The sequence below is a fragment of the Tachysurus vachellii genome, chromosome 3 (genome assembly GCF_030014155.1).
Source record: "Tachysurus vachellii isolate PV-2020 chromosome 3, HZAU_Pvac_v1, whole genome shotgun sequence".
Taxonomy (NCBI): domain Eukaryota; kingdom Metazoa; phylum Chordata; class Actinopteri; order Siluriformes; family Bagridae; genus Tachysurus; species Tachysurus vachellii.
In genome coordinates, this window is record NC_083462.1 from 25,117,960 (window position 1) to 25,133,165 (window position 15,206).

At 37.5% G+C, this 15,206-nt stretch overlaps 3 protein-coding genes across 4 annotated transcripts; 1 reads left to right on the top strand and 2 right to left on the bottom strand.

Annotated features, from left to right (window-relative positions):
• Positions 1 to 953: 953 nt before the first annotated feature.
• chrm5b (cholinergic receptor, muscarinic 5b) lies at positions 954 to 2,480 on the top strand. The gene has a single exon (XM_060864997.1). The coding sequence runs from the start codon at positions 954 to 956 to the stop codon at positions 2,478 to 2,480; it is 1,527 nt and encodes a 508-aa protein (XP_060720980.1).
• Positions 2,481 to 5,642: 3,162 nt separating this feature from the next.
• On the bottom strand, positions 5,643 to 8,648 carry emc7b (ER membrane protein complex subunit 7b). Its single transcript, XM_060866431.1, has 5 exons — positions 8,303 to 8,648; positions 7,470 to 7,589; positions 7,226 to 7,364; positions 6,833 to 6,913; positions 5,643 to 6,354 (listed from the first exon to the last, which is right to left on the bottom strand). Exons 1-5 carry the CDS (start codon positions 8,518 to 8,520, stop codon positions 6,208 to 6,210), a joined length of 705 nt encoding a protein of 234 aa, XP_060722414.1. The 5' UTR covers positions 8,521 to 8,648; the 3' UTR covers positions 5,643 to 6,207.
• A 293-nt stretch (positions 8,649 to 8,941) lies between these two features.
• Positions 8,942 to 14,483, bottom strand: katnbl1 (katanin p80 subunit B-like 1). Of its 2 annotated transcripts, XM_060866429.1 has the most exons (10): positions 14,271 to 14,483; positions 13,232 to 13,359; positions 11,107 to 11,144; positions 10,643 to 10,913; positions 10,317 to 10,432; positions 10,184 to 10,234; positions 9,993 to 10,082; positions 9,804 to 9,908; positions 9,623 to 9,716; positions 8,942 to 9,537 (listed from the first exon to the last, which is right to left on the bottom strand). In XM_060866429.1, the coding sequence occupies exons 2-10, from the start codon at positions 13,346 to 13,348 to the stop codon at positions 9,505 to 9,507; spliced, it is 915 nt and encodes a 304-aa protein (XP_060722412.1). In that variant the 5' UTR covers positions 13,349 to 13,359; positions 14,271 to 14,483; the 3' UTR covers positions 8,942 to 9,504. The 2 variants fall into 2 exon arrangements, with proteins under 2 accessions (XP_060722412.1, XP_060722413.1); XM_060866430.1 differs by lacking the exons at positions 11,107 to 11,144; positions 14,271 to 14,483 and having other exon boundaries at positions 13,232 to 13,364.
• Between the last annotated feature and the right edge of the window lie 723 nt (positions 14,484 to 15,206).

The window sequence follows — 15,206 nt, forward strand, 5'->3', positions numbered from 1 at the left end:
TTTCCAAAGATTAAAGTTTCCACTCAGAAGCTGCACATAGAAATGTTTCTGCAAACGTTAAACGAGAACGAAAGCGTTGGTTATATGCAAAATATACATGTAAAATAAACGTTTATAAACACAAAGTTGTTCATTAACCGTCTATACGTTAACCCTTTGCCACATCATGGGTAGCACTGAAATAATGGATGTTTTTTTTATAGGGAAACAAATGCATTACAATTAAAACAGTAGTCTGTATAGACAACTTTAACAAGCACGTGGAACAAGATTCAGTGCATGGGTTAATTATCCTCTTTTGATTATGCTTGATTATGCTTGATTATGATTTGATTATTTGATTTTGATTATGTCACTCTACTCTCTTTATTTTTATTTTACTCGCCGTAATCATCATCATCATCATCATCATCATCATCATCATCATTATCATCTTCCTCTGCTTGTAGATTTTACACCATAACTGTACCTACCTCCATTTTCACTCATGTCAACATCCTTAGGTGTTCTTTCTGCATGTAGGTTTGCACATAACTGTCCTCATCATGAACTGCCGTCTCATCCTCATCATCATCATGTACTGGGAAATCTACCTCTGTTTTATACATTTTTGTTCTACTAATTCCACTAAACAAAGACATTACTTGATTATATTCATGGCTATAATCGTGTTATCTATTGTATGTGTTTAATATTTGAATAAAATAATATAAAAATAATACATTTCTTCTGTGATCAGAATAGGGAATTTTGACTCTTTTATACAGAACGCTGTTTCTGAGTATCTCTGATCATGTCTTTGCAAATCAAGGAAAAATGTAAACCTCAAAACAAAATGAAAAGTGTCTAAATCTCCTTCTCTTTTATAATTTCAGGTTAACCACTGCTAATTCGACATGAATTACAAAGAGGACTGATTATCTGCCGTTTGCTTGTAGACCGTCACCAGAAAGATGGATGAACAACTTCACAACTCCACAGCAAGTGGAAACACATCAGTTGTCCTGTCAGTTCCACATAATCTTTGGGAAGTCATTACGATTGCTACTGTGTCTGCTGTTGCAAGCCTAATCACCATAGTGGGAAATGTTTTGGTGATGCTTTCTTTTAAGGTGAACAGTCAACTGAAGACAGTGAACAACTACTATTTACTAAGTTTGGCTTTTGCAGACCTCATTATTGGAGTGTTTTCGATGAACCTTTACACTACATACATTCTAATGGGATATTGGTCTCTGGGAAACGTGGCATGTGATCTTTGGTTAGCTCTGGACTATGTAGCAAGCAATGCTTCAGTAATGAACTTGCTGGTGATCAGCTTTGATAGATATTTCTCCATCACAAGGCCGCTTACCTACAGAGCTAAACGAACACCTAGGCGTGCTGGTATCATGATTGGCTTGGCATGGCTTATATCCTTAATCCTATGGGCCCCTCCTATTTTATGCTGGCAGTATTTTGTAGGTGAGAGGACAGTTCCTCCAGACCAGTGCCAGATTCAGTTCTTCTCAGAACCTGTGATTACATTTGGAACTGCCATAGCAGCCTTTTACATTCCTGTCTCCATTATGACTATTTTATACTGCAGAATCTACAAAGAGACTGAGAAGCGTACAAAAGATTTGGCTGAGCTGCAAGGTACCACATCTGCAGATAGGTGCGACAACCCAAAAACACAAAGACAACGATCTTGCTTTGCTTTCAGCACTGACCGGAACAGAACTCATGGCTCGTGGTCTTCATCAAACCAGAGTAACATGACTAAGACTACGGCACAGACTGAGGACATGTGGGTAAAATCAGATCAGGCTGCTGCTCTCAATAGCTACACATCCTCTGAAGATGAGGAGCATCCTGTTTCAGAGGCAGCATCTCAAGATTCGTACAAAAACCAGGATGAGCCAATAAACTGTTATGAAGAAAGTCACTATCTTGCTAATTCTGCCAAGAATTTCTCACAAAAGAACAAGAAATGCATCTCCTACAAGTTCAAGCCAGTCCTGAAGAACATCAGCCCACAGAACGCCAACAGTGAAACTGTTACGCATCCATGCCCGTCATCACAACAGTTAACTCTTACGTCTGCGTCCTCTTCGGCACACCCTATGGATTCCAGCCTCAAGAGTCAAATCACGAAACGGAAAAGAATGGTTCTCATCAAGGAGAAGAAGGCAGCTCAGACCCTCAGCGCTATTCTCCTGGCCTTTATTCTTACCTGGACACCGTATAACATCATGGTGCTGATCTCCACCTTCTGCTCCGACTGCATCCCTCTGTCCCTCTGGCACCTGGGCTACTGGCTGTGCTACGTCAACAGCACCATAAACCCCATGTGCTACGCCTTATGCAACAAAACTTTCCAGAAAACCTTTCGAATGTTGCTCTCCTGCAAGTGGAAGATGAACCGAGGAGAGGAGAAACTGCACTGGTGTGGCCAAAACCCACCAATAACCAACAAACTCACACAGCAAGCAGACTGAATAATCAGTCTCACAAAAAAACAATATTTTAGCAAATAAATATCTTGACAATAGTCTAAAAAAATAGTCTTTTTTTCCTCACACATTTGTAGATGTTATTCTGATCAAACGGAACAGATTTTGCTTCTTCTTGATAAATAAGCTTGAAATATGCAAGATTTGTGCCAACAGAACAAAACAATTTCCAACTTGGAATTAGTCAAGAAAATTCTAGATATACAAATGGGAAATATTTCAATATATTCAAATATTCACTTGCTAATTGTACTGCTAATATTTCCAGTACAATGAAGTGCGAGCTACGTGGACTTCCTTGTGAGTGTGTGTGTGAGTGTGTTGTTATACACTAATGTGTCTAGCTGTAATGTATTGTGTTCTGCCTAACCATTAACATTCTTTTTGTAATCTTTTGTAAGGGCTTGAATGTCATGCTTATTTTATTTCTCATTTTAATATCATATTTGAGTATTTAAATTAAAACATAGCAAATGTGCTTAAAGACTCCGTCCAGGGTGTATCCTGCCTTGATGCCCGATGACGCCTGAGATAGGCACAGGCTCCCCGTGACCCGAGGTAGTTCGGATAAGCGGTAGAAAATGAGTGAGTGAGTGAGAAATGTGCTTAAAGTTTGTTTAAACTTAGCACAACTAAAAAAAACAATGCTTATAGATTCTGATTTTCAGGTGTTAAAGATCACTGATCAGTATTAACTATGATATAATCATGTAGCAGCAGAGCAGTGCATAAAATCATAATACTGTATACGAAAATCCCAGGAAATCAGTAGTTTCTGAAATACTCCAACCATTCTGTCTTGCAAAGAAAACCATGCCATGGCCAGAGTCACTGAGATCACATTTTCCCCTGTTCTGATGTTTAATTATACCGTTACATACCCATATCTGTATGAGTGTATACATTTTACTGCTGCTGATAATTGAGATAAGATAATAGCATTGAATAGGAGTACAATAGAATAGAAGCCTTTATTTTTGTCACATATACTTTACAGCACAATGTATATATATTACAGCACAATGAAATTCTTTATTTGCATATACTAACTTTAGAGGTTGTGGTCAGTACACTGCACAACTGGAGCAGTGAGGGTTAAGAGCCTTGCTCAAGGGCCCAACAGTGGCAGCATGGCAGTGCTGGGGCTTGACCTCTAATCCTCCATTCAACAACCCACAGCCTTAACTAATTGAGCCACCACTGCCTCAGTATATGTGTTCTTAATAAAGCTCTCAGTGAGTGTACACTTTTGCTGTAATCTGTAAGAAAACAGAGAAAATGAGAAGAAAGAAAGAGACCACCGTAAAGTAATCATTATTTAACTCCATTATATCAAACATCTAACATGAGTCAGAGCAGTTCAAGAAAGAATAGAAGTACAACATTAAAAAAAGGAGTTTGTGTAGCACATAGCATTGTGGTAGATAAAAAACTAAGTGGGTTGTATGGTCAAGAGCTTCAGTTAAAGTTCACCACAAGGAAAAAACGTGCCATGGCATGGCTGTTAGCAACTGATACTGTAGGTTGATTTGAGTAAATCAGGAACTGCTGGTCTAATGCGATTTTCATGCACAAAAGTCTGTTGACTTTAGAAAAAAAATACATCCAGTGTTTGCTGGTTCTGTGGGCAGAAATGCCTTGATGATGAGAGATGGCAGATGTTTTTAGCTGATAGGAAAGTTACCGTAACTCAAATAGCTGTGCTTCATAGCATGAGCAAAAAAATCCTGATATAGCATTCACCTTCTCGAACCTTAAAGCTGATATGCAGCAGCAAAAGACCTCGAGGAGTAATCAGTGGCTACAGTGAGCTCTGGTTTACAGAAACAGAGAACGTATATTTGAATACTGGAAAAAAGACCAATAGTTTCCAATCGTTTCAAACAAACTATCCAGTGTCAGTGAGTCTGCATCCATTGTCACACAGCTGTGTGTCACAGGATATCAGCAATGAAAAAACTGACACCAACCATGTCGCCGAGAGCGCATGAATACATTCTGATGTTTGATTAATTGAAGCTCTTGACCTGTATCTGCAGGAGTGTATCTCACTGGATAACTGCATGAATGAGCAGGTGTGCAACTTTTACTATTAAAGTGGCTGGTGAGTGTATATACCATAACAAGTACACACGTACTGTACCTAAAACAGTTGCAAGCCAAAGTCGGTAAATAAAAAGTAGAAAGAATTGACTTTACCCAACAAGGAGAGTGTTGGCATTCACAAACATTTCTTTACTATCACAAGCAACAAAATAGTAATTCACACCTTCTGATAAGAATAGAGATAAAAAATATATATATTAAAATATTATATAATGAAAGTTAAATGTTCTCTTTTGCAACATAATCCAAATATTCTCTAATAACCCTTTACCTTTAATCGATACGGTATTCCTCTAAAGAGCTTTTAGACCATCTTAACGCTACAATTCCACATTCTTTAGATTTAGAGATTAGGATTGGAGTTCAAGATATGATATTTTTACTTCCTTTTGGACTTCCAGGCTCTTTAATTTTGCATTGTTTTGACTTCTTGTTGCATTCATTCATACATTTCAATGTATTGGTTCATAAGTATTGTTCAAGGATAAAACTTTTTTAAATACTGGTCATTTAAAATAACAACATATTAACATGTGTATTGTGCCAAGTGTTATATTGAAACATATGCTGTGAATGCATCCAGGTTATTTTTTAACTGTTTGATTTTGGTTATTTAAATTTAGTAACTTTGGATGTCATGTTCTAAAAATTTACTTTGCATTCTGTTTGAAGCTGTAAAGTTACGATTTAATTTGCAATGTGACAAACGTTGTTGTAATACAATAATGGAGAATTTGTTTAAAAAAACTGAGAAATCTTTACAAATGTCTTCATATTACTGCATATAGAACAGAGCTTTAGTATGACAGTAAAGCTCTAATCTCTTCATCAACCTTAGATGTACTTCCTACTTATCATGTCATTTATAAGACTTGTCGTGTTTAGTGTGTGCAGCAAAGTGTGTTACACCAGACTTCAGAGCTCCAACTAAAATGTCTTGTGAAATTGTATCTGATTCAAATAAAGTATATCTTGTCTTCTGGGAAAAGTGAGAGTCATAAATGTACACAGAGGAAACAAAATATTCAAACGACATGCACAAAATGTCCATTTCATTTTATTAGCATTCAGTTTAAATATGTTTATATTTCTTTGCTAAAATTTTTAGGCATTCATCATCATTCACAGTCATATACAAACTCGACACAATATTACAGACTATTTCAACGTAAAAGCTCTGTTTCAAGTAGACGTGAAAACTGGGTTGGGGTTCAAGTGACATTTCAACCAGCCTCAACCCTGACGATCTGTTAGAAATCTCAGCCTCAGCAGCAATAAAAGCAAATGTTACCCTTCTGATGATCTTGGCCCAGCTAACCATGAGTAGAACTACTGGTTCTTTTCTAAACGGTGTTAAATGTTTACACAGATATATTAAAATATCACAGGTGTTGATGTAGCTTGATTTAAAAAAAAAAAAAAAAAAAAGAAAAAAAAGAAAATGTGAACATAATATACAGCCCTGCCAAGTCAAGATCAAACTTAGTTACAGTTAGTTTTATTGTGAGAAATGAAACATAAAAATGAAAAACAAACCACAAAACAAGTACAAAAAAACAATTAAAAAACAAACAAAAAAAAAACACCGCAGTCTTCATTAGCAGCACTACCTCCTTTTCAGTGCTGCGTTCCTACTGCCTTTATTGCTTCCTCCTGGCTTGCTGGATCCCTTAGAGAAGAGCTTGGTCATGAACTCTGACACATCTGGCAACTCTGGATTGGGGTTCAGCATGTTCATGGACTGCTCCATCTCCTGTTTAAAAAAAAAAAAAAAATCTGTTTTATTCCACTTACAACACAGCAATGTTATAAATGTCAAGACAACAGCTATAAGCAGCTATAAACAGTCAATCACTCAATAGCCTGTATTCTCTCTCTAAAAGTTAAAATGACCAAGTACAATGTCCCGAAATCTTGTACACAAACTTTTCTATATAGACTTGCATTTTATTTTAAAAATTGTTCTTCCTGGAACAAATAAAACCCAAACCTATTTTTTATTTGATTTAAGGATGTTTAAAAGACAGGCTTTTCTACACGTAATTATGCAGAAAGAAGCCAGATTAAAGCTGTAGTTTTTTGTAAATCATACAGTAAGGATATCAACAACAGGATTCGACACAGTTAGGATAGTGAGAATCACAATAAAAAAGGCTAAGGTAATTCAGACCTTGTATGTGTGTGTGTGTATAGGATTAACACAATGTCCACAAAATCATTTTCTCGTGTACCTTTCTCATTTCAGGGTCATTGGTATTGAACACTTTTGGAAGAAGAACGATGATTAGTAAAGGAAGAACCATCATCATGACCTGTAAGAGAAACAAAGTTTTTATTATGACATATGGCAGAGAATACCAAATGCTGAAATTAGGCATTTTAAATCTAAATACTGTTAATACATTACACAGGAATACACAAGTGAATCGGAAAAAGGTCATTTTAACGTACAGAGGTGATAATGCTGAACTGAGCTCAATTATACCGAAAACCTACCGTACATAACCTGCTATTAGAACCAAGACACTTCAGTTAAGAATATTATATACATTCATTTAGACATATTAATAGTTATATTATTCAGAATGCCTGACATCTACTTTTTAAATTTTAGGCAATCTTACCATCGGATTCATGAGGAAATCAGTCCACCCCCACGTCTCTCGCTTCATGAAGTATGAATGTTGTCCAATGGCTCTCAACTGGAGGGGATATGGCAGTCGGACCACCTCTGAGGTCTTGATGTAGTTCACCATGCGAGCTCTGTGGTTCATTAAAACAGTCTGAATAAACATCCTAAAACACGTCTAGTCAAAACAAAAACAGAAATGACGTCTATCTGAAGTTTAGTCTAACAGACAGCGTTACCTCATTTTCCCTTTAGAGGTAATGTCCACACGGGCTGGCTCGAATTTGTAAGATGGAGACATGACTTCAACTACGTAGGATCCAGATGGAACATCATGCACCACGAAACTCCCATCGGTCCTGTAAACAGAATGATTACCGCTGACTTCTATTACACTGTTATTCTGCTTTCTCTCTGAAACATTACATGTGATAGAAAAAAAAATCAACACGACCACTTTAATAGTTGTGTATTTCACAAGAACAGCATAGTGGAAAAACAAGCATCATTTCCTCTAAATTAAAGAAATCAGATAGTCATCACGAAGACTTATGTTTTAGGTGCTCGTTTTAGACTCACAGTAACTAAACATATCACATGTGAACTCACATATGAACCAGTGGATTATTATGATCTACTCCCTGCCAGCAAGCCTTTACTATAGAAAGTATAATGTATTAGAACGACATTATGATAAGCCTAAGATTTACCGGTACAGAACAGCTGGTGACCGAGACGATTAATACAAAGCTATCTATCGGTTTTGGCTCCTATATAGACGCGTTAGCTTATGCTGACATGTAACAATGTCTACATAATGCTGGTTATAGTTGGCTAAATTTTCTCACTAAATTATCTGTTAGCAAGAAGTGTTTATATTAGTGTTATCATATTAGCATTATTATTAGCACAGGTGTTAGCTCGGTTGCTCCCTGAACGTCTCCAAACGGTCGTTGCTATGGTTAGCTAACAACTAGCTAGCTAACTAGCGCTTAGCTTAGCATAGCTTAGCTTACTGATAACACTTATTTCTGTCTGGTTGCTACAAGCTACAAGGTTTAAAGCAGCTTACCTGAGAAATCCGATATACTCGCCACCCTCTACCAAGACCCGGGCTGAAGAGACCCAATCCTGCGCTTTAACCCCGGAGACAATCGCACGGCCCTCGATCTTAAAGCGGTCTCCATTTCCCGCACCAGGCCCGGGCTCGGACTCGGCGGAACAGCACGACAGCACAAACGCAGACTGTAAAACAACATACGCGTCCAATATCCTTTTAAGATGCCGCATCGCAGCTGCTACACGATGACCGCGTTGTTTAAACGACCGCAGAGAGCAACGACCCTTGAATCAACCGGACTGCTGGGCAGTAAACGTTCACGCAGGGCAACGAATACTAATACCGGAAGCGGAAGTCCTCCGCGACCACGTGACTGCGCTGCGTATATTGTTTTATTGTTTACTGCACTACAGCACTGTCGACTCCGCCCCTTGACTTTGTTTACTATCCGGTGCTCCTGCAAACACAACATGCTCATACTAAAAATCCTTCCAACACACTCAGTAATGCTTATTTCCATTTATTTACTTATACAAGAATTGACAAGATAGCAGAGTACTGTGAGGACACACAGTCCCTTTAATCTCGCAGCAGGATTAGTTTGTGGAATTGCAGAGATGACATAAGCAGTTAAACCACAACTGAAAACACTTGGCAAATTTTGCAAATTTATTTAGAATTTGATTAAAAGAAAAAAATCACCATGATTATGCACAATCATTTCATCCATGGACAAGCATAAGACATTGAAAGCTTCAATAACTTAAGACTGCAGGACTACAAGCTCTTCATTGATAAGACGCGGTACGAGGAGCCGACTCGGGACGTGGTGCATCAGATCCACTTCAGCTAGTGCACGCTGTGGCGCCGCAAGTGCGAGTTAAAACTTCTCCATGGCACTTTTGTGAATTACCTGATTCTTAACAGTCTCATAGAGTTGACAGAGTGCCACTAATGAAAAAAATATATATATTGTCCACTTCAATGTGAAGCAGTCTGGTTTATGGGAAAGGATTTAGCCTTTAAGACACGTCTTCAGTTTGAATATAGGGAGGGTCTGAATTGGTCAGTTCATCTGTCTCCCCATTTACCATTGTCTCATGTCTTCTTCTGGAGTAAAACAAAGACATTATCGCAGTGTTCAAAGAGCAGCTTTGAAAACCACAGCAAGTGCATGTAGTGGTCATTTCCTCAAGTGTTCTACACTTTAGTCATCAGCGCAACTGTGCCCGATAGGATTCAATGGCCTGAAAATGGAAAAAAGAAACCAGTATAAGACTTTAAATGTTTGAAAATCTTATTTTCAAAACAATTTAGTTAAAAATAATTCACCTTGCTTATTTCTCCCACAGTTCCAGGTACTGAGGATAATGGGCACGTATCATCCCAAAGATCAATCAGCAGCTTTCTCAATGCCTGAACATTTCTGGAACACAAACAAATTTCTCAGGTCTTTTTTAGTGCAAAATAAAGATATTTTACAAAGTAAAATTTCACAAGAAAAGAATATTACTTCTCATCTGAACAGCAGCCTTGCAGTGTTTTTCCATTTGATGAGAGTTCAGGCCACCATTTTTTAACAACTGATTGAACCCAGTGCAAAGCCACAGTGAGGTGCCTGTATTGAAATAAATAAAATAAAGCAATTTATTCACATGCAAAATTAGAATTACAACTGGTTTCATAATAAAAGATTACTCACACTTCATATCTGCCAAGAAGTACCGTCTTCACTTGTGGTAAAAGGTCGACACAGCAGCCAAGAGAAACACACGACTGTTCTTCTTGAAGACTATAAAGTAAAAAAGGTAGAATGGTGATCCCAGGACACACTAGAAAACAAACATTTCACACTGATAGAGAACTTTTTTCCCCTTTTTGTGAGATATTTACCTTTTTGTAAGAACAGGAAGACAGTCAACCAGCACCGCTGTGTCTTGTATTCTGTGAAATAGTAAATACATTTGTATTGTATTTCAGTCAGTCAGATTTATGCTCATTGCTTAATTACCTGCAAAAGCCTTACCTGATCAAATAAGCCACTAGTTCACTAGCATTTCTTCGCCAAAGTGTCAAAGCCAGATTTAACCTGAGATTCCTCCCAAAGAGCACATTAGTCATTGTGTCATGGTCCTTGGATAACTTGTATGAACAGAAGAAAACAAATAACCTAATTTAAGCCTTAAAGAAAAGAGACACAGCTATGGCTAAACATCCTTACTAATACTAAAGTTGCTGTTTTTGTCTAAATCATGTTAAATTATGCATAGCCAGCAGGTTAAGATCATACAATCTACTCTACATTGTGTAAATGTTCTTTTTGCCTTATGATCATTTTAAACAGAGACCAACCTCAGTGAAGTAGTCACTGTACTTGGAGCCAGCTCCTGCCATTTTAGCAGCGTCTGTCGAGTTCACAGGGAATGCACACTTGTCCTTACAGTGAACGCCCTGCGGGTCCTCGGCACACGTCAGCTCATTCTCCTTGTTGGCCATGTCAGAGGGTCTGCCTGCAGAAGACGCTCGCAGCCGAACCGATGAACCCACCGCTGAATGACGTGTCTTCTTGCTCGCTACTCGCTTCGCTTTGCCGTAGTTGTGCATGCAACGCCCCACTGGAAATCTGTCGAACAGAAAGTAACAAAAGCAGACACCGTGCTAATTTATATGCTCGGTAAAACTATTTATTGTTTAATTTCTTTTTAGAAAAATTATGACAATGCGCATTATGGCTTTTCATTATGGTTAAATCATCTCAGAAATGATGAAGTGCTTAAGCCATCAAAGTGTGGTCATCCTTATTATATAAAACTCACCTGTCTTTATCTATTTCTTCCTTATATAAATAATCCACCTAAAAAGAGAGGATAGGCAGGGCTAGTATTCCTCTGATCTGAAAAAGTAACTGAGTATTTTGGGCTACGTTCATAAAGAATTTTCAGCACCTGTTAAAAACGCATGTGTTGCTGGTTTGTGGGTCCTACACTAGAGCAGATGCATGACAGATATTTTCTCTTTGGATTTAAAGCCTTGTTTATATATAGAAAGTGTGCAAAGGAGTGTGATTATGAACCAACTTTAGATTTGTCACACTGCATCATGCAGCTCTGAATCTGAGCCACGACTTGCTGCTCATCTCTCTCTATGTCAGCACAAAGGCCCAGCCTCTTTTCCACCATGGGTCTGCACAAATATTTTGCAGAAGCATTAACCTGGGGTTGAGAATACTACAGCAGAAAACAGTCATGTTGTGACTTTGTTAGATGAAGTGTTAGTAAACTGTTAAATGACCATACGAGGAGAACATAGAATAGCCCATAGCAAAGCTCTAATGCACTTCTTTAGATGGAACTAAAAACTCATTTGTGGCTTTCTATCTAAAATATATATTTAAATACAATACAGGAACAGTGCTATTCCTATATTTACACCAGTATGGAGGAAGCTGATGTAGGTATAGGCTGGATGAAACCTGATATCCTGTCTGTGGTTTAATAAAATGAGCCATAATCATTTGAAGGGAAGTGAAACAGACTGAATATTGTTTCAGAACTCTAATAGTGCCACATGCACAACGACCCTGTGATCACACTAACAAAGATTTCTTGGTCAGACGGCTGTGTGTTCAGATCTTTAGATTATTTTGAATTCCCCTGGTTTCACTGGTAACACCTGATTTAGGCACACAAGCCAGCTCCAGTACAATACATACAATAACATGTATTATGACAAATATATGATGTCTTCCCAGTGTATTTAAAACTCTGGAGTGAAATATTTGTTTTCAAGTCCTGACAATGTTTAGCTTTCCTTATGTGGACATCTAAGCATCCCATTCATGTGTGGTTGTTGAACATTCAGTTAAAAATGTAATGCTCCTTTGCTGTTAGAATAACCTCCACTCTTCAGGGAAGACTTTCCACTGGATTTTGGCTTTTGGGTTGTGGCTTTGAGGATTTGCTCTTTAGTGAGGAAACACGGGCTACAGTCACGGTTCCATTTATCTCAGTGTTCAGAGAAGTTGAATTGAGGGCAAAGACCCATATTTCACCTGCATCTTAGTATGTAACTGTGATTAATAATGTAGGCATTTTTACTGCTATTGTTCATGCAATGTATTTACTAGACTTGGTTATTTGTTAGGGTTGCATAGAAAGTTATATGCTCTCCAGACAAAGTTTTAATAGCATACTAATGATATGAAACCAGAATTTGTGTACACTTGTTTTACAAGCACATGTGCCCATATGCTACTCTGATGAATAACGGCTATTGTTTTGTTGCTCCTAAATGATGGACAGGCACATACATGTGTCTCACCGTATACAGCTTCAAGGGCATATAAGAACTGTGCACTTGGTTTTTATTAACATTTGGTTAGCCAATGCCTTGTAACACTCCGTCTGGAAAGGCAGCACATGTTCATTCATCTGAACAGCTGAGTGACTTGAGTCTAATGGTAACCATTTATGGTCAAACCAAACTATTTCCTTAAATAAAACGCTGTGTCTAGCCAAGCAAACATGTATTTCTTAATTTGATTGCTCTTAAAATTTAATTTTGGAAAAGATATTAATAGGCACAAATATGTTCATTGTAACTGTGCAGTGAAACAAGAGCTATGATCAGTCATTCTACACACATGGTTTTGGTTTGAGTATATGGTACATAAATTTTAAGCATTCTGGGATTCAACCTGCTAATATGGACTTTCGTGGAGGATGGTTTCCTCTTATCCATCACTGTTCAGCCCTGGAGTGGAAAAGAGGCTACTGCCTAGGCCTTTTTCTTTTCTGATGTACAGTAGTCGTGGTGAATAATATTCTTTTAAACTGTTCAATTAAACCATAGGCAATAGGTGTGTTTCTAGCAGATACAAAAAAAAAGTCCTTGTGAACGCAGCCTTATCTGTAGTTTTATCTTTGGGCTTTGTGAACTCACCTCCCTCATGTTCTGTTCATCTGCAGGAGTGCTTCTGTTATTGAAAAGATCAAGGGTCTTGGTGTGCTTGAGCTTGCGGACTTCTGCATCGTTCCCAACATGATTTCCAGATGCCATAATCAGAAAGTCTGAGCGATAATAGAAAGCAATAATAATAGAAGAAGTAAAGAGGAGGTTATATAGAAACACATTATTATGGGGATGTATATGATTTTTATAGAACGGTATTCTGCCCTTTTTAGGATAAAGAAATAATCTAATATTGAAAATTCAGGTTTTTTCCACATACTTAATGTCAGAAAAACACTAGTGTTCCTATCATAGTCTGTGAAATGATCGCCATATAATATTTGACATCTCCACACTTCACTATTTCTGCTACAGTACTAGCAGGAACTCTAGTTACTTAACAAACTCAAACAGCAGCAGACTTTATGAAGAATATCCAACAGTTTAAATTTTATTAATTGAAAAGACTAATAAATTAACCTTCACAGCGACAAATAAGCGAGTATGTTTACAATAATGGCCCAAAAACATAAAACTAACTGGTGTTTACTGCAAACACGTCACGAATGACGCTTCGATTATGCTACTTAGCTTAAGAAAATTATCCGTTTCATTTAATCGTTTCTCTCTTTTTTTATAACTACAAGCAATAATAGATTAATTAGTCAGGTTTATATTCTAGCCACTATGGGCCAAAAACATCGCCATAATCCACAACACTATTCACTTGAGACGGCTAAGCTATGCTAAGTAACGTAAGCTAGCCTGGCTAATTAGCAGCTAGGCTAAGTAAAGTTTTTTTTTTAAGTGATTTCAACTATCTTTATGTTAGCTTCACTAGCTGTAATCAATATTAACGTTACACCGCCCATGAAATTAGCTAACGCGACAACTTCCTGGTCAAAGCAAGCGAACGAGTTGCTATACAATGAGTAACTAAGGACAGCTAGCGTTAACACATCGAGGCTACACAATAACATATGGCTACCGTGTCACCTTTAAGCTTGTTGTATACTCATATTCCACTTACCTTTACATTTTGTAACCGTCGCGTTGGTTCTTCAAATTTTAAATAGCGACGTCCCAAAGCAATTTTTAGATAAATGTCGATTCCTAAAGAGTGTAAAGGATGACAGGTATTTCAGTTCTGGTTCCTGAACGCGCCGAAGTCAGGCACCATTCAAATAAATACAAACTGTTCTAGTTGGGATTGTGGGATTGATTTGGAGGACTCCGAGGCGCTGCAGCAAAACGGAGGTTTAGTGTCACCTAGCGGTGGAAAAGTGAAACTTCACAGTAATGTAGTTATTTAGGGATCCTACTGAACACGTATACTGTTAGAAATAAACATAATGTTCCACACAGATTTAAAAAAAAGACCTACTTCTACTCGTCATAAAGTAATATTATGTATTTAACATTTTGCAAAAGTGGTTTGTTCTGTTTTCACAATGTACACACATAATTATGCAAAACAAACAAACAAACAAACAAACAAACTAAAAAACTAACTAATCCCAGATAACACTCAGTTACCTAATAGATATTTATATAAATAATGAATTTTATAGGTTGTTATATGTACCCACCATTATTTCTAAATATCTATAAAGTTGTTTTTTTTTTTTTTTGTTGTTTTTTAGCATATTAGTTCTCTCCTTCAGCTCAGTTTGCACCTGTTGGCTCAGTTACGCAGCACAATATCCTGCCCACACCTCAAAACACACACCATGTTTGTTACACTTCTTGCAGCTGGTCCTCTTCAGGATCAAAAACTTACTGCAAGTCAACCAAGTTTGTGCTTGTGTTTTCATTAGGCTAAACAAACCACAACAAAGACATACATAGACAGGGATTCAAATCAAACATGCTTAATCCTGCATATGTGAAAGCCAGAAAAGCTTCATAGAACATCTAAAGGTGTTCATACGGATTGAAATACCACAGAACACAACAAAAATCCATG

Excerpts from the sequence above, each read along its gene's own strand:
- chrm5b (XM_060864997.1), top strand. The coding sequence starts at position 954 with ATGGATGAACAACTTCACAACTCCACAGCAAGTGGAAACACATCAGTT.
- emc7b (XM_060866431.1), bottom strand. The coding sequence starts at position 8,520 with ATGCGGCATCTTAAAAGGATATTGGACGCGTATGTTGTTTTACAGTCT. Across the intron at positions 7,365-7,469 it reads ACCTCTAAAGGGAAAATGAG|AGCTCGCATGGTGAACTACA; the intron begins GTAACGCTGTCT and ends AATGAACCACAG. Across the intron at positions 6,355-6,832 it reads ATGACCCTGAAATGAGAAAG|GAGATGGAGCAGTCCATGAA; the intron begins GTACACGAGAAA and ends TTTTTTAAACAG.
- katnbl1 (XM_060866429.1), bottom strand. The coding sequence starts at position 13,348 with ATGGCATCTGGAAATCATGTTGGGAACGATGCAGAAGTCCGCAAGCTC. Across the intron at positions 10,235-10,316 it reads CTAGTGGCTTATTTGATCAG|AATACAAGACACAGCGGTGC; the intron begins GTAAGGCTTTTG and ends ACTATTTCACAG. Across the intron at positions 9,538-9,622 it reads CTGTGGGAGAAATAAGCAAG|GCCATTGAATCCTATCGGGC; the intron begins GTGAATTATTTT and ends TTCCATTTTCAG.